At 40.3% G+C, this 27,726-nt stretch overlaps 1 protein-coding gene across 1 annotated transcript in view; it reads left to right on the top strand.

The window, feature by feature from the left end:
• The window catches only part of CD109 (CD109 molecule), an 81,073-nt gene that overhangs the window by 3,280 nt on the left and 50,067 nt on the right, over positions 1-27,726 (top strand). Inside the window, exons 3-7 of the mRNA XM_063330159.1 lie at positions 11,596-11,624; positions 15,267-15,497; positions 15,643-15,768; positions 24,698-24,737; positions 25,372-25,456. Coding sequence (XP_063186229.1) covers positions 11,596-11,624; positions 15,267-15,497; positions 15,643-15,768; positions 24,698-24,737; positions 25,372-25,456 — 511 coding nt within the window. The remainder of the gene's footprint in view (positions 1-11,595; positions 11,625-15,266; positions 15,498-15,642; positions 15,769-24,697; positions 24,738-25,371; positions 25,457-27,726) is intronic.

Raw genomic sequence — 27,726 nt, 5'->3', positions numbered from 1 at the left:
AGTGTTGTCGTACAGGGTTTGCTACCCAGACATTGCAGTATGTGTTAGTGTATGAGAAACCTTATACCTTAATTGCGAGAGCTTCTGAAAAGTCTGTTTTCCTTGTTGGTGCTAGAATGTTTTGGGAAGAGTTAAGTAGCATGTAAGTTGAAAAAACAAATTAGTTTTAAGAAAAGCTTTCACGTGTAATGAGGTGTCATTTACCCGACTGCGCCAATGCATTTAATCCTTAAGAATAAGATTTAGTTAGACCTTTTGGTATTCAAGGTACAACATAATGTATATGAGGCGTGGTGAGTGAGAACTACTTTGTGAACTGAAGAATCTGGTTTACAGTAGCATGCGTAGTTTGGGTTCCCCGTAAAATACTTGTACGTGTTAATTGATTTGCACTGCTTTTCTGTACTTCTAGAGAGGAGTAAACTTACTCGTTAACAGAGGTTACTGAGCTAGAGTGTGGTAGATACTCAGGTAGGATTTACGAAACACGACAGAGTTTGTGAGACTGTCTGTCAAGCTCAGACATGTAGTGATCATCCGTAGAGACAATGGAAAATCTGCTTTTACCCAAAGGCATGTTTTGCGTACTTAATAATATGGTTCTGGCCACGTTAGTATGTGAAACAGTGAAAAACACTAGGAACAGTAAGTTGTAAAGGAACAGCTAAATGGGAATGAATGTCCTAAGTGTGCCAGTCCCTTTTGTTAACCTTGAGTTGCCTCTGTATACCTTAGTTCAGAATAAAGTGACTGGCTCGTTGGTGACCACAAAATCATCTGTGCTGAAAATCTGTGGGGTAAAGGATTGTGCTGGCAGTTTAGTGGGACAGCTCGTTTCTGCCCAGTTCTGCATCAATGCCTAAAAAGCTAAACAGCAAGAGAGCAGGAGTCCCATGATTTTGTGTGCATAACCTCCACCTCCAAACATATCTGTAACTGTGCTCTGTGAAAAATAAGTTGTCAAATAGTCAGCACGTGCAGAACAAAGGAAAAGTTTTGGGGAAGGAGGTGTTGGGGCTGGACCCAGAGGAAAGGGAGCTAGTAGAGAAGAGGGCGCTCTCTTACGGGCTTTCATATGGCTGGAGTACATATAAGAAAAAACCTCAGGTTTCTGTGCCTGTTGTTGAATCCATCCTGCTGACAGGCACATTAAGCAGTTTGCAGAAAGATGGAAGTAATGATGCCATCCAATACTTGAGCTTTATCTTATTGATTGGATGCTGTTTTTGAGGTTTGAGGGAAAGAGTCCTGCGGCTCAAGGCTTACGTGTTTGTATGTGAGGTTGTTCTGGTCACCATGTTCTTTACCGATATCCAGACAAGGAGAGTGTGGCAGATTGAGCGCTTCAGGCTGTTTCACGGTACCTTGAGAAGGGTGAAATAATTCAGTCATAGCAGAAATGGTGGCAGTGGGGCAACTTTTACAGAGGAGGTAATATTTCACCTGCCATTGTGGGATTCCCTGTTGCTACTGTGAACTTGAGGGGCTTTACAGGTTTTAGGAAAGGGAGGACAGAGAAAAATAAAGACTCTGAATTTTGGGGGGAAAAAAAAAGCGCCAATAAACAACAGGAATCAGGAGGTAAGATGCTATCAGAAACCCGAAGGAAGGGAAGCAAAGGGAGAAAGCTCTTGAGGGACTCATATTAAAGTGATAAGCACACATTACCCTAACACAGCAGAAGGGTAAGACATAAAGTAACTAAACATGATCTTATCACTGGCTGAGCCCCAACAAAATAAAGGAAAACTGCATGTATAAACTGAAAATGACACCAGATTACAAAGGTTGAGCTTAAAGGAGTAGCACGGGTAAGAAAGGGCAAAACTTGAAAGGCCAAACCGTGAGTAGGAAAAAATGTGAAGGATAATAAGGCATGATTTTTAAATATCATATTGATAGCTTGAAAGCTAGCAAAGGATGTGACTTGCTACTCACTGTGATGAGAAGAGCATTGGTCAGTGATGCTGAGAGACAGTAAGTGTTCCGTCTTCAATAAGAGGATTAACTAACTGCCATGGAAAAGGGTAAGAATTAAGGCAACAAAAGGGGAGGAACAGGCTAAAGAGTGCTTTGGTAAAGTAGATGTTTAGGCCTGATAACATTGCATGTAGAGTATTTAGGGAATTGATTGAACTAATTTTAAAAGTGCTGGTGAAGCTTTGGGAGCACGAGTGAAGAGAGAAGTTCTGGAAGATTGAAAACCTGCATGGTGTTCCACCATGGTCTGGCAGGGGTTGTAGGTGGAGAAGCAGCGGGATATTCTTATATTTTGACTTTAGTAAGGCTTTTGATAGTCTGGTGTGGCACTCTGACAAGCCAGCTGGGGAAGCGGGGACAGCATGGAACTCTTATTAAATATGTTTGTGGCTGGATGGAAAATAGTATTCACAAAGTAGGTCTACGTGGTTCACTCTCAAACTGGAAATGGATTGCCCTGAAACTGTATTGTTCAGTATGACTGACATGGGTGAAAAGGGGAGAACGTTTATTAGATTAGTGAAGGGGTGGCAAGGATGCTGGGAGGAAGGATTAGATTTTGAACTCATTTTGGCAATACAGGAAATGATTAAGGGGAAAAATGGAGTGTGATTCACTGGGGCAGCTTCATAGTTCTGCTCTTGTTGAGGAATAAAAGAGAGTGCATTTACTGGGTGGGGAACAAGGTGAGGCAGCAGTCCTGCAGAAAAGGGTGTGTGGGTGGGAGGAGGGTGATGGTTTAAAGGTACGAAAAGGTGAAAGCTTGTAAGTAATACTGTGGTGCTCAAAAAAGAAGGCAAATGCTGTACTCGAATGTATACACAGAAATATTTTCTGTAAGCTATGAGAAAGTATTCTAGTAATCTTCACAGCTCCAAGTAGGTATCCTGGGGAATGCTGTGCCTGATTTGGGGCACTCCTCATGGAGGCTGTGAACCAACTGGAGAAATTCCAGGGAGAGCAGAGGGAAAGATGGGAGATCTCTGAGGAGGCAAGTTCAAACCAGACAGAAGAAGGTGGGCCTTCACATGAGATGGAAATAAATTGTGGAACTCCGTGTCCCAGGTGTTGCGGATGGAAAATGTGATTGCACAAATTCATGAGATAAAAGTCCATCAAGGGGCTCGTCCAGTATAAAGACATTAATTTTGGCTTTTCAAGCCCCAAGCCTCAGATTGCATAGGCTGGGAAGAGTACCCAAGCACTGAGTACTTGTTCTGTTTTTACGCTGTTCAGATGTCTGTTCTTGACCGTTGCTGGAGATGGGACCTTGGGCTAAACAGTCTTTTGCTTTGACCCTGGGAGTCTCTTCTACCTTCTGGAAAGCATTTCAGGAGAGATGGGAGGAACTGGGGTGACATGTCAGGAGAAGTGCGCTATGCACCTGGTTATTAGCCTTTAGATACATAAAAGGTAGCTTTAAAGAGAAAGGGGTGGGTACTAACAGTGGATCTCCAGATGGGTCTAGGGTGATGTCCTTGGTGGTGTCTAATTAGAAAGAGACCCACAATGAAGTGATGAGGGTTATATAAGCACCTGCAGAGGCAGGATACAGTTGGGAAATTCATTGGGTCTCCAGTCATACACAGGTGACTTCTCTTTTCATGAGACTCTCTACAACTCTCTGCATTGGCAGCACTGCTGGTTCCCATGCTCTGCTATCCCTGACTACCTGTTTGTGAAGGCAGAGTTGACATTCTGTCTGCAGAGCCTGAATAGCACATGGCAAGAAATGATGCTGGTTCACCTACATTCACTGCGATCCAAATAAGTATGTGGGTAGAAAACGTGGCCAGAGTGACAGACCCTTTCTCCCCTACTTCTCCAGCTTCCTGGAGCTGTGAGGTCCAGGTGCTTATTTTGTATGGTTAGGGAATTATATTGCCTTTATTTACCAATGAAGGAAGTTTCTGGTAATATTTTTATATACTTAAATAATTTTGTGATCTCAGAAAAGTTTTGTGGCTTTGTCATCACAGACTCTGAATCCATTCCAGGAAACGGAAGAAAACTAATACGAAAACAAACCTTTTTTCAGTCCCTCTAAGAGGAAACTTAAATAGTTCCTGAATGTTTTATTTGCAGTGAATGAGTTTGAGAGGTGACTTACTTTGGAATTTTGCTACAGTTGCAGCAATTGATGCAACGCGGGTGGTATTAATACTGCCAAATCTCTGCCATAGACAGGCATAGACACATTTTGTCCCAGTATGATTTCCCTATGTTTAAAATCAGAATAAATACTGCAGCTGCTTTAAATGGCAGTAATAGTGGCTTCATCTGTGTTTATTTCATGGACATCAGAATGGATAATAATGATGGCCAACTGTGCCTTGTAATCAGGATGTGCAGATGCCTGTGAGTTTGTGTGTTTGTATAGAGTCACCAAGGGAAAACTAAGTGAATGAAATGAATTTCCCATTTAGTTGTGTAAAAGGCTTAAGTCTGAGATTATTCTGAATTGTCTGTGTAGTTTCATAGACTGGATCTGACGTCAAGAAAGTTTTCTCTGTAGTATTCAAAACTTGTCTTGCTAACAGCTGTAAATTTATAATTCTCAGGAATATAGTTGTTTGGGTATGGCAGGCAGTGATAATGTCATGTGCATGACAAGAAGTCCATGGATGGCTCTTAGAGACTGGTCTCAGGGAAAAGTCGAAAAGGGCCTGTACTACTTGCGTCTGGGATGGTAGTTGCTGGACAGCCGTCAGAAGGTCTCTCATTAAAGGGGTGATTTAGTTTTAGAAATATGAAGCCATTTTGTTTTCCTACCCAGCATGCGGTGTCTCAGATAAACCACAGAGCGTTTTAAGTATTGTGTTCTTGCAACTGGCTGCTCTTTGACGACTCAGCTGAAAGTGGTAATAATAGTAGAATCCGTAGAGTTGGTTGTTTTACTTTAGAAAACTGAGTGGAGGATTAAATGTCTAAATTATGGCCTAAGTCTAAAAAGAAAGCGGAAGGGACAGTCTGCAGGAAACTTGGTGTTTGCTCATGGAAGGGATGGATCATGGATGCGGCAGGACAAGGGAAGGGTCGTCCAGCATCGGCGGTGCCTGAGCGGATGGGAGACAGTGGTTTTCCTCAGGGCTGGATCTGCAGTGCTGGTGAGAGAAGAAGGGCTGAACTGATAAAAGGGACAAGCAGGGAGGTACCACGACTCTTTTGCCACGTGAAGTAGAAAGACATTGGGAATGCCATGATGAGGGGGCAGAGAAGAGGAAGATTCTCTTCATACCTTCCGGTAAATCTGTATCTATTCTGTCCTGGTCATGAGTGTTTCTGGTTGTCCCTTCTATGGTTGTGTTTCCACCACTCTTCTGATTGTGGGGTAAAAGCAGACTGGGGAAAACCTTTGGATTTAGCTGGAGAAGGTTTGTTTTTTTTTGTCATGAATTGTCCTGGTTGTTAGGAAAATATCCCTGCACTCTGCATTGCAGACTGAAGCTAGAACTTGCTAGCGACTGCAGATTTTGGTAAAACATAGCTTTAATCACAAAAACATCTGTGCATGTTGCCTTTCTCCTGTCCTCTAAAGCTGCGGTGCCCTGTCTCTTGGCCGGACCTTCAGGTGATAAATTCTGTCCAGTTCAGATTATTCCTTCTGTCCCTTTATGCATTTCTCCATAGGCAGTGCTGCTACCCTGCCTCTCTCTCTCCCTTTATGATTTCTGAGTGCTTTTAGCCTCCAAAATTGCAAAAAGGACTGAAAAGGATAAGGGGGTGGTGGAAATAGGGAGTAGAGTAATGAGTGGCTGTGGAGAGAAGTGTATGTAGTGCTGGCAGGCAGGAAGGCTTTAGGAGGCTTTGTGGAGTAAGTATATACCTCTTTACTACAGGCCTGTTGGCTTCATTTGGCTTTGGGTGTCAGCCTGGATACTGATATCCACTAGCAATCCCTATTGCATGCATTTGTGTGCTCTATTGCCCCTCCTTCTATCATCTGGCCCAAATTTAGTCATAACTTAACAGTAGTGGCTCACATTATGTATTTTGGGCTACTTGTGTAATTTGTGTGCTAATTTAAAAATAATAGTTGAGGAGTATAACACATTTAAAGAAAACTGCGAACTTGACAGATTTGCAGGCTTTCTTTTATGAAGAAAAAATACTTTTCACTTTTCACTCCCTGAACAATTTAGGCCTTGGTATTTATGCTTCCTTCTTTTTTTTTTCTTTTTTTTTAAAACACAAAATATTTTGGATAGGAAGAAAAATCTGGAAGGGCATTGAAGAACAGTATTTTTTAATTTCTCTGATGTTAAAATGAGGTTTTGAAATAGAATCCGCAGCAGAAAAAATTCCATTTACCACTGCAAAGATTATGTTTTTCTGTAAACATTTTCTAAGCATGGATATGTGAACACAGCTGCCAGAAGAAAGACGTGGCATCATTTCAGTAAATCAATCCGAAGTGATTCCAGTTATATTTTTCTGTTCTTACACAGGACTAAGAAGGAATGAGAACAGGTGGAAACAGTTAAGTGAGAAAGTTTGTTTGTAGTGATACCTGTCATACGAGAGAGAATATAGAGTCAAGATCTGAGTTTGTGTAAATTAGTTAAAGGCTGAAGTGCTGCTGTACTTCTTTATATTGGCACAAGCTCTAGTTCACTGTGCCAAGCCATACAGTCATTTTTCTGGAACCTCTGTCCTTTTTGGGGAGTGGAAGCTGAAACGTTTACGTCTACTCCTAGTGCTGGTGGTGTCAGCTCAAGAAAGGGTAGCATAAGTTTCTGGGTTTGAGTCAGGCCCATGTAATGGGAAGAATGTAAGATGCTATCATTTGTGCAGCTTTCCATAAGTCTAAAAAAAGATGCATGTATTTGGCTCTGTAGAGTTTTTTCCTATTTGCTTTGCTGATAACAAGACTATTGGACCTCCAAAAAATGGCATGGTGGCAAGGTACATTAAAAAGATGGCTTAATTTCCCACTGCTGTCTATACCGGTAACATGTCCATACCGCATTGCCTTTGGTTCCTCTTCTGCTGGACTGCCCTAAATGCCAAGGACCGAGGAAAAGGAGGCAGGACAATGTGGCGTTTGTTTCCACAGTATTTCCATGTATTTCCTCAATGCAGTATTTATTGAATGAATACAGTACAATCTTCAGGAATTTGGTGAGAGAAATGATTTTGTGAGCGACGAGGAAGGATATTTTTTCTTGAAGGATCATGTGACTTCTGTGGGGAATGTTTTGGTTGTTTGTTTTTTAACTTTCCTCAAGATTAGTCTGGAACAGTCCACTGAATTTTTCCTGTCTCCCCTGCAGCTAGGGCATGGCTCCCAGCTGGGAGTTTTCTTTAACTAATCCCTTGTGGCAGCAGGGACCCAGCTCTCGCCTGGTTTTTCCCCTCTGTGGCTTGTTGCAGTCGTTCTGGTTTGTCTGCTGCTGTGGGGAGCAGATGCGATGAGTCAGGAGGAAGCATTTTGTGGTCTGCGATGCTTGGTGCAGGTGGTGTAGCTGTTCTGGGCTCCTTTCTAAACCTACTTCCACTGCCTGGAGTTAGTTACCTCTAACCTTTGGGAGCTGTATTTAATAACTGAAGGGATCCGTTGCAGGGATCTGCCAAAGGAGGGTGACAACTGTTGCCATTTGTGGGGACGGTGGACTCAACTGATGTCACGTGTAAATCACGTGGAAGTGTTACACACTGCATGTGAGTAAAAGTGTCCAGCTGCATGATAGCAGAGCTTCCAGCGGAGCAGTGCCACTCGCTAGCTGTTGGACAATGGTTAACTCTTTATAAACCTGAGATTGCTGTAGGATTAACTATAACTTCAATTCATCAAGCGGTCAGAAAAATGTGGTGAATTTCAGCAATTCAGCATTGGCATAAAGAAAATATTTTGCCTATGGCTCTTGCTTGAGCACATCCGAAGCCATCCCTGGGCATAGCTGAGCAGAGCTCCAGGGGACTGACTGCAGCTTGGTAAGTCCCTGAGAACCTGGGAAAATATTGCATGATGGGGAAATTCACTGCAACGCCAAAGAGTTTCGGATCTGCCCAGGCTGCTCAGTTCCTAACAAAATAATTATGTAGTGACATGAATTGGAAGATTACCTCATGCCTCGGAGCCTCTTTTATGATTTTCACTGGCTGGCAATGAGACGGCGCTCTGGGCTTTATCAAGGCAGCCAGGGAGGCTGTAGCTCCCTAACACTGCTTCAGGAGGTAAATAAATGCTTTCTGAGTTGCACAAAGGAGAAGTGACTGTGATTTAAATCTCCCACCTCTCCAACTGCTTCCCACTCTGCATTTGGCTGTATTTGGCTCAGAGCTGATGTTAGGTCTCCCAGGCCTGGGAACATGGAAGAAACGCAGTGTTTCTACTGTAGGACTGTGTGTGTACTAGCGTGTTTGCATTGACGTGGGTAAAGATGGAAACAGAAACCCCGTCGTGTGGGCTATGGTATGAATATCAAATTTGTTCTTGGTGTCTCCCAACATACTGAAGTCACTGCTATAGCCATTGCTATAATTAGCTGTGTTGGATAGATTAATGTAGCAACACATCTGCATATTCACGCTGCTGCATGTGGCAAATAAAACTAAGTTCCTATTCCTTGTTAACAATGAATTATCAATTATCAGCAGTAACAAAGTTCTTTGGTTTGTTTTTTTTCTCCTGGTGACACAGTGGCATGGGTTGTGGTCATACAAACCCCAGCTTTAGCACAGCCTTATTTCACGGAAGGATGGGAACTAGAGAAGGGTTAGGCTTTTAGTATATTTGAGAGAAATTTCAGGAGGTAGTTTATACAATCTCAGTTGTTGTTAGTTACCTTACATCCGGCCTCCTTTACCAGTGAAATATCATAATCTCTTAAAAAAATTCTTCCTAGTTAACAGTAACTCCATCTCTCCTAAGTTAGAAAGACATAAGTTTCCTTTAGCTAAAATGATGTCTCTTTTAGTGCGATTATTTGGGCATGGAGTTGTTTGGGTAGATGTTGGGATTAAATATATCAGCGAGTCGAGAGGGGTTTACGTTGCCTACAAATGGGGTACTCTGCAAGACTGTGTAACTCCCTCCCTGTGGCTGGCGGTTGTCCTGTAGCCCTGTGTGCCAAGCAACCCTGGCTGAGCATGGGGCTCCCTGCCACCGTGGAATGGGGCAGGGTGCCCTCTCCGCTGGCTACTGGGAAAAGAAATGTGTATTTTGCCTGAGACTTCTGACTGGAAAACCTCAAAGGCCGGTGGGGTTGCTCAGAGTCCGTGACTGCATGAGCTGCTTCTTGAGTGAAGAGGAGAGAGGGATGATAGGAAAAAAAAATTGGCTTTAACGGTAGCATAAACATGTTGTGGAAAGAACTGCGTTGATAAGGGCCCAATGCCACCCATCCCCATTAAGCTTTTGAATACCAGAATGAAGTACTGGAGTGTGCTGCCCACAAACTTCATTTGTGGGATGTGAGTCATTTGGTTTAACTCAGGTTATAATTTGAATAGATGGTACATGGTGGATGGGATTTTTGCTTTAGCACTCTGGCAGCAGCCAGAACAACCTGCGTTCAGTCCATCAAGACTTCCTTCTGTTTGCCCCTGTCAAAGTAAAGAATTCCTTGACTTTTGAAATTAACATTTATTAGAGTTCAAAGGTCAAGTGATTGCTTCATCTTGGAATGCTATTATGCCAGGATCAAGAAGGACATAAATAAATTAATTAACATTTTTTGCTTACACCGTGAAACAAATGAGTAAAGGTGAAAGGGCTGGAAGGAATGTCCTATGAGGAGTGGCCAAGACTTTGGGCTTCTGTAGTTTGGAGAAAAGGAGGCTGAGGGGCACCTCGTTGCTCTCTACAGCTTCCTGAGGAGGGGAAGTGGAGAGGGAGGTGTTGAGCTCTTCTCCCGGTTATCCAGTGATAGGATGGATGGGAATCGTTCAAAGCTGTGCCAGGAATATTTCTTTACTGAGGGGATGGTCAAACACTCAACCAGGCTTCCTAGAGAGGTGGCTGATGCCCCAAGACTCTCAGTGTTTAAAAGGCATTTGGACAATGCCTTTAATAATATGCTTTAACTTGGTGAGCTCTGAAGTGGTCAGGCAGCTGGACTAGATGATCGTTTTAAGTTCCTTCCAACTAAAATAGTCCTGTCCTGTCCTGTCCTATTCTATCCTATCCTATCTTAAAATACATTACATAATTAAAATAAAAGCTGTATCCCTTATGGCTCCGTGACGTAATGATATCCAGAAGCTGAATAGCACATCTATTTGGATTCTAAAAATTCAGTCTATGTGAATGTTAAGGAAAATGTTCAAGTGGAGAACATGGACGTCAGCCCCCACCAAACAGAGAAGTAATATTGCTGTAGACTGGAGTTCATACTTTTGCAGCCCTGCAAAAGGTATCACATATCTTCATCAACCATGTTAGGAAGGAAGTGGTGGAGTGGATGTAGCTGGTGAAGAGAAGGCTGAGAGGCTTTGGAGTGAAGAAGAAGCTTTAGGTTGTCGTAGAGGTAATGGCTTGGCATAGACATGCTGCCACTCTGCTGACTTTGTTTCATAGCAGTGAAACCACCAGGTAGGAGGTTATCATTAGAGGGAATGGCCAGGATTAAGGCAGTTTTTTGCCATTTTGCCTTTCTCTAATAATGTGTAGTTTAAAGTCTTTACCCTTTTTATTCCTTCTAGAAAAGTTGTTAATCTTGATAAAAATGACGACAAAAAGTAGTTATTTGCCTACTAAACTGCAGAGGAGATTAATACAAAATATCCTGTGTTTCTCTTACATGTGAAGGAGTTGCAGAATCAACTTCTTTGCAGAGGCAGGGGGATGCGTTAGTCTTAGGGCTGTGGTACCTACAAGGGGAGTCGTTCTCAAGGACAGCAGTGCCCAACCATACCCTCCTTGTTCAGGTAGCTCCCAGCTGGGACACCGTTGGCACCCTCAGACCATTATTTAAGTGGAGCACTGCATTTTAGTTTCTCTGGGCTGTTTTGCTCTGTCTGGTTCTTTTAGCAGGTTTGGGATGGTGGTGATTGTTAGGGAGTTGCTGAATCTGGTAGCCTGATGGTGGGGGGATTGTGTCTTTGACTGGGGTATTGGGGTTCCCCCCTGCTGGTGTGCCACTGGGCTTGTGGTGTTGGGGGCGTGATGGGCTGAGTGCTCCCCTGGAAGGGGCTGGGTGTTACTGGGGTTCCCCACTTGCGTTCTTCCTTCATGCTCCTTGTGTCTGCACAGATGAGCTGCTTATCCCACAACCTAACGGTGGCTAACAGTGGCCTTGACAGGACTTGGGAGGAGTAAATGTGAGGAATGAGATGTTTAATGAAGTATAAACACAGTATGTCAATACTGACTAATGCAGCAGTTGCTCCAGGCTGTATATTTTTTAGTTTCTTGTCCGGACGGTGTTTGGCAGCAGTCAGCTGGCTGATAAGTGTGTGCATGCTGGCCAGCCGGCCGCAGCCATTGCATTTGTGTTGACAAGACGGTCCATGTACCCAGAGCTCCGGGGGAATTCGGTTGTCTGGTGGGTGTTATGAGCAGTGTGGGAATGGGGGACGATGACTGCTCGTTTAAATAACATGGTAATATTGATGTTTTGGTAAGTTTTTATAAGGTTTCTGACTGTGTGGTATTTCTTCTTTTTTATTTAGATTCCTTTGGGACTCTTGTTCTTCCAGTAGTAAGTATTTCTTTCCTTTCCTCCTTCCTCAGAAAATGTTGACTCTCTGTAATTTTTCATCAGTGGGTGTTGATGAGATGATATATTTTGTATGTGATTTTAGCTGTTTTCACATTCTCAGATCAGCGTATTTACTGACCAATAAGCCAAGGAGTTTTCAGATCAAGAGCTCTGCAGCTTGTAACAGTAATTACGGGATTTGGGAGCTGATTTCCAGCATCAGCACAAGCTATCATAAAACCTGAACACAGAACTTTGTGGTTTTTTTGAATCGCTGATACCTATTTCTCTATTTCAGACACACTATGGGGGCTAATTAGAGCTGAAAGAGTCGTGCAAAGCAATAATAGAGAAATATTCAAATAAAAATGTATTTATACACAGGATCTGAAAATGCACATTCAGTGAAAATACATAATCAGCTAACTAGTAAAAAAAAAGGCATAATATCAAATTGTGTGTTGAATATGAATCGTGAATTTATAATCCTGGATGTTCATCTTGAAAACCCAATCTAAAGAATTCTGTATTTGTGTCAGGAAAAAAGTTTTACCAAAGTCTTTGTTTTTTTAAACATCTGTTAGTCTGAATATCCCTAAATCCAGGGGTTTAAATTCTGATCTCAAGTAAACTGTATATCTGATGAAATAATCTGGAAACATTTCATCGATGGATAATCAGTTACAATGAGCAGCTCAACATTATGAAGACTACTAGGTTGAAATGTATCTGTACAAACTGTAAATTAACAAACATAAAAAATTCAATTAAAAAAAAAATACATTAACAGGTTCCTTAATATAATCTGGCCAGGTTTTAAAGTGTCCAAGCAGCTAAAACTAGGCGAGGTGAATTCCTCCCTCTCTTGCTACTATCTGAAGTGATGAAAACTGACTCATTTTTTAATAGTAAGATGGTTTATTTCATTCGTGTAGCCATGGTGGACTTATGTTTTGCCTGAAGCGTAGTTGGCTGGTAGCAGGAGGTGGGTAATAAGTTTCTGGTTTCCGCTGTCATCTTTTCCAGAGGAAACAGTAGCTTCCTTGTCTGAGGTGCTCGTGACGGTGGCTGGTGTGGTCAGGAGAAGTACATGAGATGGCCTTTTTCTCTCTCATGTTAGGAATGCCAAAATGGGGATAGTAATGCCATTCACTTGGGGGCCATGTTGACTAGGACAAAATATTTTCATAGCACGTTCCTACTATGTACTGTTAAAAGCTAGCTTTGCTCACATCTGGGTTGAGAAACCACCCTTTAGAGAAGGAGCTGGTGGGGCTGAGGTAAATAGTTACCATTACAGTAGCAGTGACCTTCTGGAAGTATTGCATTAGTGCAGTCTCCGTTAGCATAATTGAGTGAAGGTGGGATACTTTGCACTTCAGCTGACCTAATACACTGCCATGGCAACGCAAACTTCATTGCCTTTGGCTTTTACATCAAGAAAGGTACACCAGGCAGTTTTGTCACCATGTTGCAGGAAGGAAAGATCTTTTGAAATATAAAAAGTATAAAAATCCAGGGAGCACCCCACGCTGTCTGTCATTATTCGTGATAGGACAAAGATACAGAAAAATATGTGAGGTCTCTACATGGCATTTACAAACTTTTAAAGAAGAAATCAAAGACAGTCCTTGCAAGTATGTTAAAATAATGCTGTAAGAGCACAATTCACTGCTATGATGAGACAAACCAAGCTGATCCTCCCCCCCCCCCCTTTTTGATTTTGAATGCTTATAATCTTTCTTGGACTTCTTGTAGAGAATCCTGTCTGCTTTTTAGGGATTACACCACCTTTAATAAATGGTAATATTAGTAAAATTATTTTTGAGGTAATATTTGACAGATGCAGTAACTAAGGCTGTTCCTCCTATTTAATATATTCCAGAATACTTGGCGTGGAAGTTGGAGAGTGTTGAAATATGTGAATCATATGTTCTTGGCAATGTGTATACAAAAACCTGCAGTTGAAGAAAATGCAGAATCTGTTTCAGTGTGGAGCTTTGCACCTAAAATTTTGTTATATAAGGCCAAATTTTAAAGGGGCAACTCTTCTTTCTGTGTTATCATACGCCTGCTCATGGGTGAAAGAGAAAGCCTGTTTATTTTTCCCATTCCTGTTTTGTTTTTTTTTTTTTTCCCCTGGCTTATTTTTAAAAACAGAAAGTAAACAGAGAGGGATGAAATTGTAGTTGACTCCTCTTTGTAGGTAAACACACAGAGAAGGAACCTCATTTGATACAGACATTTGCATCTACCTCATTTGTCACCCTGCGACATTTTTCCCTGTTTGGGAATTTCCGTTACTTCACTGGGCGCTCTTAAAATGAGTTTTGACAACATGACAACCTTTCATTATAGAGCTTGGTAGGATACTTTTGAAGTGCTGTGCCTGGTGAGTTAACAGCCGTAATTTTCATTACCAGTGCAAGAGGAGTGCTTCATTTCCATATGTTATGCTGAAAAATGCAAGCCTGTCTGTTTTAGTTGTCTTGACTTCAGAGGTTTTACTCCAGATTTACTGTTGTAACTGCAAACAGAAGCATGTGACTCCTAAGCTTTTTAGCAGGGCTACTTGTTGGAATGAGCTCTGTGTTGTGTTAAAACCCTTTTCCTTCTTCAAAGAGACACTCCTAAGCAGATGGCAGTACAGAAGCCGGCATCTGGGCTGGGATGTCCCTGGGGTCATTCGTTGTCTGTGTAGGCTCTGCTTGAGGTGAAATTCCCATGTGCTGCAGCAGCTCTTCTTTGAGCCTTTCGACCTCTGTGGCTGGGATTCCTCCCACCTAACTTTAGGAAACGAACTGAATTATGAGCTCTGGATTTCCTCTGTCCACTGTAGAGACAGAGACAGACATGTGCATGGTTATTCTGATTTTACCTGGTCTAAATTTCTTTGCCAGTGATGTCTGTCTATGTTTACTGCCAGCACTGAAGGAGCCTTCGATGTCTATCCTGAATAAGTTAACCATATAAAATGTCTCTTCCTCTATTCCTTAATATTTTGGGAAGAATAATTATTTTACTTTCCAGATGGGTCGCAATATATGCTGTAATGTTGAATCATTAAACTGAAATGAGACAAAATCAGTGAGGTTCCTGTTGAAAAACAGTACCTTACTTCATGAGATCTTAATTCCGAATTTGATTTTTCTATCCCATAGGACATGAAGCTAAAGCTTGTAAAAATAAGTGCAAGGTTTTCTTACTGTCCTGCTCATATTGGCTGCATATATCTTCTTCAGCTGGTTTTTTTTTTTTTTTTGGAAAATTCATTACCAAAAAGTGATGAAGTGTTGAAGTCAGAAAAAAATTAGCCCTCAAAAGCAAGCCCAAGAAATTCCTAAATATCTGTGAAAAGAAAAGAGGGAGCACATTGTGTGTGTGTGTGTGTCTGTGAATGGTGTAAGAATACATAGATATTTATATCAACAAATATGTTGAAAAGATGCTTCTGCTAACACATTTCCAGGTAATTGTTGAAATGACACTCTAAAGCCCTGAAATCGTCTTTCTCTTTTTGAGAATTTACATTAGTTGACAAGTTCAGGAATATGTCAGATTGTTGCATCAAGTGTTTTTGAAATAATAATATCTTCAATAATATTTTGGATAGTTAACAGAGAGTCACTATTTTCTTTTTAGCTGCCTTTGAACAGTGCTTCCGGGAATTATGAATTACTGGTGGAAGGCCATGCTGATGGCCGGCGCATCTTCTCTAACCGTACCAGCTTGATGTACATGTCAAAGAGCATCTCCGTATTCATCCAGACCGATAAATCTGTGTATAAACCAGGACAAGACGTGATGTTTCGGATTGTCACCGTCTATCCTGATCTCAAACCTTATAAAGCGTCTCTGAATATATATATCCGAGTAAGTATCCATAGGAACCTAGTTATACATTGGAATTTGTCATATGTTCCAACTTTATGTGACAAATAAAGATCAGATGTATTGCTAGCTAAATCTCTCTAGCAAGACCACTCGCATTTAACATGCAGCCTGACTTTTCTCCTAGGACCCTCGGAAGAAATTGATTCAGCAGTGGTTGATGGAGGAGGGTGATTTGGGCGTAGTATCCAAAAAATTTCAGTTATCAATGAACCCTCCACTAGGAGACTGGTCCATAGAGGTGGAAGTGAACGTGAGTATTAACATTGACAAATCACAGAGAGATTTCATTTCTCCTGGTAGGCATGCATAAAATTGTTTTTATTTCGGCGAAGCAAAACCAGAAATAAGCATGAGAAATAAGATGAGAAAATCCTTCCCTCGTGGCAAACACAAGACATTATGCAAACCTCACACGATTTTCAGCAGTATATGGTTTTGTAAGGAAAGATATAAAAAGAAAGCATACATATTTTATTCTAAGGTCTGTGTTTTGATTCTAAAATACAAAAATTATTTAAAAAGTGAGGGTTTTTATTATTAATTTAAATGAAAGGTCTTATGGAGTACTGAATTTCTTAAGTGAAACATCCTTATGTTTATTTTATAAGTGAACATAGAGAAATTCATTGTGCCCTGCTGTGCAGCCAGTCACTGTCTCAAGGTGTTTGGAATCAAAGACTATTTACAAATCTCTGCCTAGTTTTAGGGGTGTTACAGCAATTCACGATGACTGGGGAGTTACTGAGGAAAAAAATAACTATGCCAAATAGAAAGGATGAATAGTAAAGCAAAACTATTGCATAACAAAACTGGTGTGATCTAGTTTGCACGTTGCTATTGGCAATAGTTCTATCAGGCCAATCCTTTAAGCTGTTACGCTCCTCATACACCATGGAACATGTTGCAAAAACAGCTGGAGGTTTAGCTGTTCAAAACTCTGTGTGTCAGGTTTATTCAGCCTGCTTTAAATGCCTGTAATTTGGGAACTGCATTTCCGACTTGGCTTGCAGTGGCCAGTCCAGAGACATTTAGCAAGTACAAACAGGACTGTTTCATATTCCCTAATAAGGGAGATGATGGGCTAGAAAGCAGAAAAACCTCATGTGACCATCTATTACTTGGGAGTAATACTTACCAGTACCAGTTATATGCTTGATTGATAGATTTCTATAGGCTGAGGTAGGTGAGGGTGGTGCTCAAGTGAGTGTCAGGACCGGATTTTTCAAACGCGTTCTCATGTGGGTGTGGACTCATTACTATTGTCTTTGATGGGAAAAATGTTTTAAGTTGTCCCTGTGCTTGGCTCCTCCTTCCCATCGCTGTGCTGCTGTTCAATAGCTTCTCAGTCACGCTGAGGCAGCGGTAGTGAGGCTGAGAACTGAAGCGCTCCAGGGAAGTGACCCAGATTGAAAAGCATCTCTGTGTTTTTCTTTGCCTAACCCAGACCAGTCCACTGATCTGGTTGACAGCACGGCCTTGCTCATGGCTGCATAGGTGCTTTTCAGCAGGCGGGCAAGTGTGGCTCAGACATGGGAACAAAGGCTGGGGACAGTGTTGGGCTTCTTCAACAGCTCACTTGCCAGGCGAAAAAGTGCTTGTGAAATCTTGCTTGGGCTTTCTGTGAAGTATTGAGTAATCCTTGTGTCAGGAGGACACTGCTGAAGGAACTGCAGCAGCTGTTTTCAGGATCTGAATGTGAATGCCACTCCCTCCTGAAACAAAACCAAAAAGAAAAGGAAAAAAATAACTGTAAAATTGAAAGAAAAATGTCTTTGATTCATCTGGGCTAGTGAAACAGCTATGATAAAACAGATAAGTGAAGCGAAATGTTGGTAGACCATAGGAGATGGTATTCTAAAGTTTAGCCTTCTAGTATGTACTACAGAAGTCTAACAAGCATGGAAAATATATGGCAGGGTGGGAATGTCTCTCAAGCCGTGAGTAACAGGGAGAAGACAAATAGGGAACATTTTGTTCACTGTCTCTTCCAATGCATCGCTCGAGGGCACCAGGTGAAGGAGGTAAAGAGCCATTTCAAAACAACTGAAACAGTGTGACCGAACTGTAGAGCACAGCACTAGTGGGTGATGTGAATACTGAAAACTCAGGTGGAATCAAAAAATGTCCGGACAAATTCACAGAATTACAGTCCATTAAGAACCGTTAACTGGAAAGCGCCGAGTCTCAGGCTGGCACAGTGTCACTGCTGGCTACCCTGGTTGATGCAGTTCTCTAGGTGTTGAACCTTGGCTGCTGCCAAAGACTGAATGAACATTGGCCTTCGTGTTAGATCTACCGGGGCGAACTCTTTCCTAGGTTGTCTTTATCATATCTCATTTTCCCTACTGCTACATCTTTAGAGCTTAGGTGTTTAGCATTGAGTGTGACATTGAATGCAGTGTTTGGGGTTCTTGATAGAACTGAACGCTTCACTGAATGCTTCAGTGGCATGAAGAATACCCTGGCTGGGGTAATTGGGCTGGGCTGGGCTGGGATAATGTCCGTCACACTAGGGTATCTTTCTCTATTCACCATTGTCACAGGAGACAGCTCAAGGTGGAAAGTACTGCAAAATGCTTTTGGTACGTTTAACAAAATGCTCTCTTGGGAAAAGGTTAACTTGGGCAGAGCAGAAATGAGATTCTTTTTCTCATTTACAGAGGAAATGGTTACTATTTAAGAAACACTGCATTTAATAAGTGGAAGAAAGGGGAACTAGGAGATAGATATCAATATAAATGAAAGTCTGAACTCTTGCATATTTGTAGGAAGTCTAAAGATCCCAAGGAAAACTTGATAGTTAATTAAAGTATGGAAGAATTCTTAAAGTTTGCTAGGAGCAAAAAAAAATCCAGTGGTGGCAGAGCCCAGTAACATGAGGAAAGAGTAATTATGTGGCAGAGATGAAAGCATTTAATAGGGGTGGTGGTTCTGTGTGGTTAAGTGAATGTCAATGTGGGGAGATTTGAGAAGACCAACAGAAGATTAATATCATTAAGAGAAAAGAGTAAGTGAGGTAACATGGGAAACTCTAGACCTGTCATCTGACATGAAAAAATCAATGACAAAGGTGATTTGGGATTCCACTGATAAAGAATTAAATTCCATTGATAAAGAATTAAATTCTTTAAGGCTGTTATGGATTTGATCAATAAGGTAGATTTACTGATGTGACAGAATTTGTAAAAGCTTTTCATTGTACAAAATCCTAATGAAACACAGCAATGTATGTGAAGTCTGTCAAAGAAGAGAGGATCGATTTTTGGGCAATTGACGCTCACCCAGGACGTTTCTAGTATAAAATGGTGACAGAGTTTGTGGCTGTAGCTGGGGAAGCAAGCATCATGGAGGGAGACTGCAGAAGTCTCATCTGTTGACTGTATATCAAAGATACATTGGATGAATCAGTGGATTTATTGATTACAGTCTGTGAGTGCCACTACAGATTTTAAAAGGCTTTTTAATCTACTAGAGAAAGGCATAGTAGAAACCAACTAATATAAATTTAAGCCAAAGAAATTCTCTTTGGCATATATGTGTCTTTCACCAACGAGCGTCTTAATCACTGGAACAAAAAAAAAAAAAAAGGAGTGAGGGTTTCTCTGTTACTCAGGGTTTTAGCATCTGGGATGGTTGCCTTTTTGGAAGATGCATTATAACAATGCGGGTTGCTGGAGTAGCTGAATACTTGAGTAATCAAACCCGGGGTAAAAGCAGGTCAGGCTAAATGGTTTCTTCTGTCATGAAGCTCTTTGAATTGAAAATTAAAATAGAGGAGAAAAAGAACAGTATATTATATATAAAAAAGAGTGGTAGGCTTTGGGGTCCAGAAAAACCAGGCTATTCTTAAAATGCTTATCCTGTGGGAATAAAACAGCAACCCCGAGCCCCACACATAGAAGCTTATGTTGTTTACTTTCAGACTCCTTTTCCTTCATCATTCACACCTGCTCTGCTTTAATTTTCAAATTCTGTGTTAAAAGAAAATAATTACAAAGCAATATGCATTATTTCTGTAGCATGTGCCTACACAGCATGTTACGTTGGATAAGGCTATTATGTGCAGAATACATTAAATAACTATTGCAATATTCACATGATTACCTTAGGTCTGTCTAGTGGGTTGTCTCACAGACTGTTATTTTTCTGATAGCTGTCATTGGGGTAATGAAACCTGCAAGAAACCTTGCAGAATAAAGGAAAATAACTTTTTTGATGGGAAACTGCCTCTGAATCTTGTGGTTACAAGTGAGCTTATGCCCTGAAATACAAGGTTATATGAGATGGGATTCAGTTTGAGGTTTAAGAGGAGTGGTTGTCTGTTTGTAGGTGATGTGGTGGAGATTTAGTTGGTGTTCAGTGAAAGGTAGTGAGGGACCTGAGTCACTCTGAGTGACTATTCCGAAGTATTGGCTTGATATTCCTCACTCTTTTGCAGCTGTTCTGCTGTCCAAGGGAGGTACATTTTTTTTCTGTGTCATATATAAAGTTGTATGGATTCACCAATCCCTTTCTGATAGCAGAGGTCACCGAGAACTTGGATTTACTGCTAAGGAATATTTAGTATATATCTGGCATTTTTTAATAGATATGCCTATCCTTAATATTATTGCTAGCCCTGGGTCCACATGGGATCCAGTGCAGCTTATGGATCCACTCAGGGCTTTAGAAACATCTTCAGATAGTAACACCAGGCTGACCTCTGCATGACTTAGCTATCCTGATGCCACCCCCTGAGCTTTCTAGTTAAATAGTCCAACCTTTCTATCTCAAGTTTCCCTCTTGTCTTTAAAGAGTGTTGTTAAGTCAGTAAATAGCTTTTGCCTCCCAGTGGTTACAGATCAGTTCCCAAGTGTACCGAGTTTGGATTCCTGGAAGTACTGCCTCTGAATCCTGTTTTAAATCAGGTTCTGGCTGCTTGCTGCTGTTAAACATCCTGTAGTAGTTTTTAATAAGAGTTCAGGTGTTAGTACAGCTGTTCCAAGAAAACTCAAGACGGAGTAATTACAGTCTGGTTCCCAAGTCTCCACCTTGTATTTTAGTTGGATATCTTATATTTCCTGTTGTGGAGCCTGGTGCTGAAAGGCTTTTAGTTGTTGAATTTTAGTAGTGGGCGTGTCTGACCAGAAGTTGTTCCTAGTTATAAGGTATTTTGTAGTGTAATTTATGAAAATTGTTATTTGGAAATTTATGATCAAATATTGAAGAGTAGTAACATTTCAGGTGCAACAAGAACTTTCTAAAATAGTTTTGAAGGGTATTATCTTTTATTAAAAGCTTCAGCTATAAAGCAACTTCCATAATCAACGTGGGTTGATTATATAATTTACAGTTTAAATTTTTTAACTTTTGAGGTTTTATGTATGTTACAGTGTATCCACAGAGAATTTTGTGATGTTTTACTGCTAGGCAGCTACAGATTTCACATTTCATGCTTCGAGTCTGAGGTTATGTCATTACTTAGAAAAAGTGTCACCAAATCAGACTGTACGTAAGACCTTTGGAATTGACTGTGTATTCAGTAGTTTGCAAATGAGCACTGATATTTAATCAGGATGATCGCGTGAATACTTGTGACGTTGGTAGGACTCTGCTTAGTTTCTGGAGGCCGCGGTGTTGGATTTGAGCAGAAGTGTGGGAATTCACACAGAATCTTATTTCGGGGTTTATTTCCTGAGTGTGAAAATAAAGCGCGAAAGTGATCATGAGATGCTTCTGTTAATTCTGTCTAGGTAAAAATCTGTTTTCTTTAGCTGCGAAGCAGGAGCTGGGGCGGGTTTCTGCCGGGGGCCGTGAGATGGCGGCGTAGCCCCGGGAATACAGCCGCTGCCAGCGCCGCACTTCGGCAGGGCGAAGCCCTGGGACCACACCCGGAGCCTCTCCTGATGCTATAACTGGTGACGCCACGTAAATGTCAGAAACAAATAAGAAAATGAACCTAGACCAGATTCGTTTCGGGGAGTTTCGATTGCCAAAGAAGAAGAAAAAATTCAGGGAGGAAAAAAATTCCTGAGATCTCACTTGTTGGATTAGACCCAAATGACTTCAAACAGGACTGGTTCAGCACAGCAGAGCAAAACCTGGATTGTAGTTGTTAGGGATTCTTAGATATTAGGGTCCACAGCATCTTAAGGCTCAACTGTAGAAAGGCTCCATCATCCTTACGATCTCAGAATACTTATATGGATCTCTTTTTGGCGCTCTTTTCTTAAAACTCTGGGCAATGTGCACAGAATGTAATAGATGTTTTGCAGCTTAAGAAATACTGATTTAGAGCAAAATGCTAATAGTCTGGAAGGGTGAGCGTGTTTAAGAAGTAAGAAAAGGCATGGAAAAAAAAAGAACATACTAGAATAAAGGAACGCTGGAAACAAGTGGAATAGGCATGGTGTTGTTTTCATATCTTAAAAAAAAAAATCTCTTGGGTTATATATATAACTAACTGCTTTTCTGCAAAGCCACCACTCCTGGAAACTGGTTTAACAACTTCCGCTTCAAAATATTTGGACAATACTTGCCAGAGAGACAGCCATGCCCTGAGGAACTAAAATGAAACAGAGTGGTTGGAGTGCTGTTACTTGTCCTATTCCAAACCAGTTTGGCTGAAAAGGGTGTGCTAGTGGGAAATCTGGCTTGGTGTTCCAGTCGTCAAGATGACCTAGTAGGGGTCTTTTCCTTTCCCTGCACCATGACGCACAGCCTGCTTTCTGTCATAAAGGTTGTCATTTCAGAGAAGGAGCAGCCAAAACCACTAGTCTCACATTAATCTCTGTTTTCTACTGCTTACAGTTCTCTTTGCTTTTAATTAATTTTTGTTTCGGACTTCTAAGGTAATGTGAAACAAAATCTCATTTTCAAGGGAGATGCTTTTTCATCCTGACCGCTGGGGTAATATTCTGTTAATGGTTTGCTTAATGGCAAGGGTGATATGTATGTGCTTAACATTGGAAATAAAAGATGTACAGAGAACCAGGCATGAGATAAATTCACTACAGGTTATTTTCCTAAGATACCTGTTGCTGAGATTACCTGTTAGTAATCTGATTGTGGACTGCATGTCAGTGCTGCAGCATTTTGTGTTGTAAGGATTATGATCTCCACAAATGTTGTGAAAATAGCACATTTTGTATATAGCTTTTCAAACCTAGGAATATTAATATGGCAATTATTTTGGTGGTCAGTGACTTAATAATGAAATTAGTCACAGTCTGATTTTTACTTTGATACAAGTCTTTTGCTAGGAAAAGTGTAAATATAGAGGCTTGGTCTGAGATACCTAGTTTGTGAAGTTGTCGATCAGGCAAGAGAGATTATTAGTTATAATTGTTTCCAACTTGGATCCTGGTCCTATCCTAGGTTTTTTCCCACAGGAATTCTCAGTTTATCCTCTCTTGCCACAGAGACTCATTCCCATCTGACATATCTTGATGCTACATGACAATCAGTTATCAATATTCAGTCTCTTTTGCCCCACGTTTCAAACCATGTTCACTGAGATGCTCCAGTACACATGATAACTTGTAGTGATGTCACTGTTCCCAGGAATAATCAAAGTAACCGGACATCTGAGCTCCACAGCAACATAACCTCATCATGCAATTGAGCAGCAGCTGGGGATATTAACCTTTCAAAATAGCCACCTCCTAGTGACAGTGTTGTCTGTCTTGATCTTTCCTCTATCCCCCAGAAGAGTCTTAAGCAAAGAGGCAAAACAGGCTTTCCAAAGGAGCCTCTCCCTTCCTGTCCTTTGGGAGGTGGAGACTCTGGTTTTTCAGCCCATTCTTCCAGCCGAGCCGAGCTCAGATTTTCCTCTTGGAAAATCATTGCTCCAGCGTAATCCCTGCGTCAAGCAGATCATCTGAGATTCAGAGTTCTGGTTCTAGGTGCTGCTGGTAAATGACCTCATGCCATTGGTGTGATGCTGTAAAAAAATCATTGGACTAGGGTTACATGTCTGAAGACAAATGTACGTGCTTGGTCAGAATCATAGAATCATAGGATCATAGAATAATTTAGGTTGGAAAAGACCTTTAAGATCATCGAGTCCAACTATAAACCTAACACTGCCAAGTCCACCACTAAACCATGTCTCAAAGCACCACATCTACACATCTTCTAAATACCTCCAGGAATGGTGACTCAACCACTTCCCTGGGCAGCCTGTTCCAGTGCTTTTGGTGAAGAAATTTTTCCTAATATCCAATTTAAACCTCCCCTCGCGCAACTTGAATTACTCCCACTTTAGCAAGGAAGAACAATTGAATAAGACAATAAAAAGCAAAATTTATGTGGCTGACTACCATGACTTTTTGGTCAAGAAGAACAAAAATAGCTGTGGAATATTTAATGTTCAAAGAGTATAAAAAAAAATTTAAAAATTAATTTCCAACAATGTGCCATATATGGCCTGATGTACCACATCTCAAAGATATGCCAGAATATGCTTTCAGATATCCTCCTGGGGAAAATCAGAAAATAAGTGCAAAAATTAGAAAAATAGGAAAACAGAAGAGAATACAAATAGGAATGTATTGTATAGTTGTTTATTTCTTCCATTATTTTAAACTAAGAAATAAACAAGACAGGAAGATATAACCCAAGAATATGTCTGCTGAAGTAAGTATTGACTGTAGACAGTAACAAAATTTTAGCTGCCTTTTGAGCAAATGAGGAACCTTAAAATCATACATGCTTTTGAAAATGGTCTTGTCCTCTAGACAGACACTGTAGGAGCTTCCCTTTGGTATAGAGATACTTGAGTTAATTTTAAATGAGCTATTGAAGATACTGCTGGTAGGTCAGTTGTGGTTCATCATTATGACTGTGAGTACTTATGCTAGGTAGTTTTATGCTAGCTAGCTCTGATATTTGTTTTTTATACAGAAATCAGCTGTATGTAGATGTCTGCAGATCAGAAGCTCCATAAACTCTTCCTTATACTTATTTACAATCTGCTGCAAGTGAGCTTCTGTGTCCTTCTGTGGTGCAAATGCATACTACTGGTTCCTACAGGAGCTCCATTACAGGAGCTGATAATGGTGAACCATGATTTAAAATTACATCATGTCAGAAATTGTGATTTAACTTGAATATGTGTGGGATTTGGACTAAAAGGTATGTTAAACTTGCTAATCTAACCACAACTGTATGTATTTTCTCATATGATTTTTTTTCAATAGGGTCAAGTTCATTATCAAAGATTTAAAGTGATGGAATATGGTAAGTGTCACTTAAGGGCATTTAGTAGTGACGAAAATTGGTAGTTGATGCTCCATTAATTTAGACTAGCTTCCCTTGACTAGCACAAACCTGTTGAATACTTTTGGAAAGTCTAATTTCCAAATCTCTAGCCTGTCTGAGGCTGACGCTGTGTCCTGGAAAAACCATCGTCTTATCAGCTGCCCTGTTTATCTTTGTTAGCCTTAATGACCTACTACTGTAGTGTCTGGATGTCATGCAATCTTTAAAATACTTATCTTAAGCCTATGAGATGCAGTTATTGTCCCTGTTTTTATAGGATCATGAAGGCAATGTGTTCATCCCCAAATATCTGTATAGTGTCTGATCATGAAGCTTGTTGATGACTCTGTAAAAGCTGAATAGGCTAAATATTTTATATTTGAGCCTTACAAGCTTGTGCGCAGGCTGCTTTTATGATGCTTAGTGTTATCCTTTCAACAAAAAGTCTTAGTCTGAGGCACGCATAGGGTTGGGTTAAAATTGTTTCTTACCTTATGTTCCTCAGGAAACTGTAGTAGTCTTTATCATATTAAGTTTCTACCCTTATTACTTAAAAAAAAAAAAAGAGATTATTTCTGTGTGAATTTAATGCTTTCTGTAATTTTTTTTTTAGTTTTACCAAAATTTGATGTTATGATAACAACACCATTATACTACTCCTTGAGAGAAGAAGATGTAACTGGTGTTGTCACTGCAAAGTAAGTAAATCATTGATACCATTGTCACCCTCACTCTTAAGAAAATTACTGGGGGGTCTAAGTGTCAAAGTGAAAACTTAGGTTTAGAAGCTAAAAAAGTGCTTTCTAGTCAAAATTAGTTGTCTAGCATCCATTTCTAGTTACTAGATTTTGTTGTAACAACGTTAGATAGATTTCAGATTTCTAGTTAATGTTTTGGACTGGTAAAGGTATTTAGCTACCTTATTCAGAAAAGGTATTTAGCATTTTTAGCTACCTTGTTCAGAAAATTTATCTAGTCTTTTGCTTATAATGAATACTTTGAGGACTTTTTTTTGTTTGTATGGTGCTCTTGTGGTGCTTTCCAACTTATCATGTCAAGGTCTGTAGGTAGAGTAGTTATATTTTATTAGACCACTTGGAAAATTATGCAAACTTCTATCCACGTCCTTCTTGATACAATTTATACACATCGTGGATTTGAAATATAGGGTTCTTCTGCCTATCAAAATACTTATACCTGTAAATGGGTGAAGAATTAAAACTATTGAGAAATTCAGAAGAGACTTCACTGTAGACTATTGTATAAATTTTCTATTTTTCAGCTGAAAAAATATCTAGACAAAAAATTTAGTCTGCATTAATCTTAAATAGAAATTAATTTTATTTTAGGAAGATGAGAGACAGAGCTATGTGATAGATCCATTCAAGATGACCTGAAATAAAACGTCTTTCATGGATTATTTCATTCCATAAAATACATACCTTCTAAACAAGCACTCCATTTATAAGTGATATGCAGAAATGATTGATTAACAAGCTATTTAAATTAAATGTTTGGACTTTTGAGAAAAAGCTTACATATAATATCAGGTATAAGCCTGACATTATAAACCATCTAAGTTTGTCATAAGGGGCTATTTTTCAAAAAAAGTTTTCCTCAATTTTTTTCCCCATTCTGCTTTTCTTTTGGAGTCCGTTGTATGCCAATGTGAATTTGGTTTTCGAAGTTCTTCTGGTCTTCCACAAGGTGTTTGTCTCTTTCATTAGGTATGCTCACGAGGTATTTGAAAATGTCTCTGTCTGCTGCAATAAATCCAGACTTGGATGCCAGTGAATTGGCTAAGATTGAATCCCAGCAGTGCCAAAATTTTACTGATACGTCATAATTATTCATAGGGAATGACACAACTCCTGGTGACTGTTTTTATAGGCATAATGCCTCTGTGTACAAAGAGTTTCTATGTCCCTTGCACTTGTAGAAGTCATAAAACCCTTTTCCTTTCTCATCTCTGCAGTATTATTGGATTAAGTACAGGGATGCCACCCAATGGCAGTATCGTTTCAAGGTTAATGGCAGCTTATTACTGTAATTAGGTCTGCTTGGAAAGACTGAGTTCAGCTGCAAGACAGTGCTGTCAGAGTCCTTTCTGTAACTACGCTATTTGGTTATTTTTTTCCTCTGCTTTTCAGCTTTGGTATTTCTTAAGTGGCTGCCAATCAAATACATGATGATTTAAAGTACTTAAAGTTGTCACATCTGAATGTATTACTACTGATGGACTAGGATGATTCAGGGTTTTTTCCCTCCCCTTTCTCTGTCTGAATCTGATAATGTCATGGTTTCTCTTATGTATAACTTGGAAACACTTATAAAAAATTTTTATTTTATTACTGCTCATTGACTGGAGATTGCTAAAGGCATCCTAAGAAGCGAATATGTTACAGTTTTCAGGTTTGCCACAGCTGCAAATTATGTTTGCCATGTAATAATGACATGATTGCTTTGGACTGGGATTAATAAATAATTTGAGTACAAGTATCTTGAGATCCCTCATTTTGTGCTAGCAGCATTTGGGAAGCATAACAATTTCCACTTCTCGTATCCCATTTTAACTCTACTGCATATTAGTTATGATGCTACATCGGTGTTCTGTTCAATAGCTTGCTTCCAGCTTAGCTTAATATAGTTAATTTTCCTACATTGTACACCTCATAATAATAGTAATAGGTTTATAGAGCTCGTGTGGAGGAAAAAGCAGCACTGTATATCTTCTCTAGGTTTTGGGCTTCTGACTTTAGTGTCAATAAACTGGTCTCAGTATTGAAAAGTCCATGTCTCGTGGTTTTACCCCATCTGCCAGCTAGAACCACGCAGCTGCTTGCTCAATGTCCCCAGTTGTGATGGGGGACAGAATCAGAAGCGTGAAAGTGAGAAAACTCACGGGCTGAAATAAAGGCAGTTTAATAAGTAAAGTAAAAGCTGTGCATGCAAGCAAAGCAAAGCAAAG

This window comes from Chroicocephalus ridibundus, chromosome 3, assembly GCF_963924245.1.
Source record: "Chroicocephalus ridibundus chromosome 3, bChrRid1.1, whole genome shotgun sequence".
NCBI lineage: Eukaryota > Metazoa > Chordata > Aves > Charadriiformes > Laridae > Chroicocephalus > Chroicocephalus ridibundus.
Note: the sequence above shows the minus strand (reverse complement) of the source record. Positions and strands in the feature narration are given on the sequence as shown.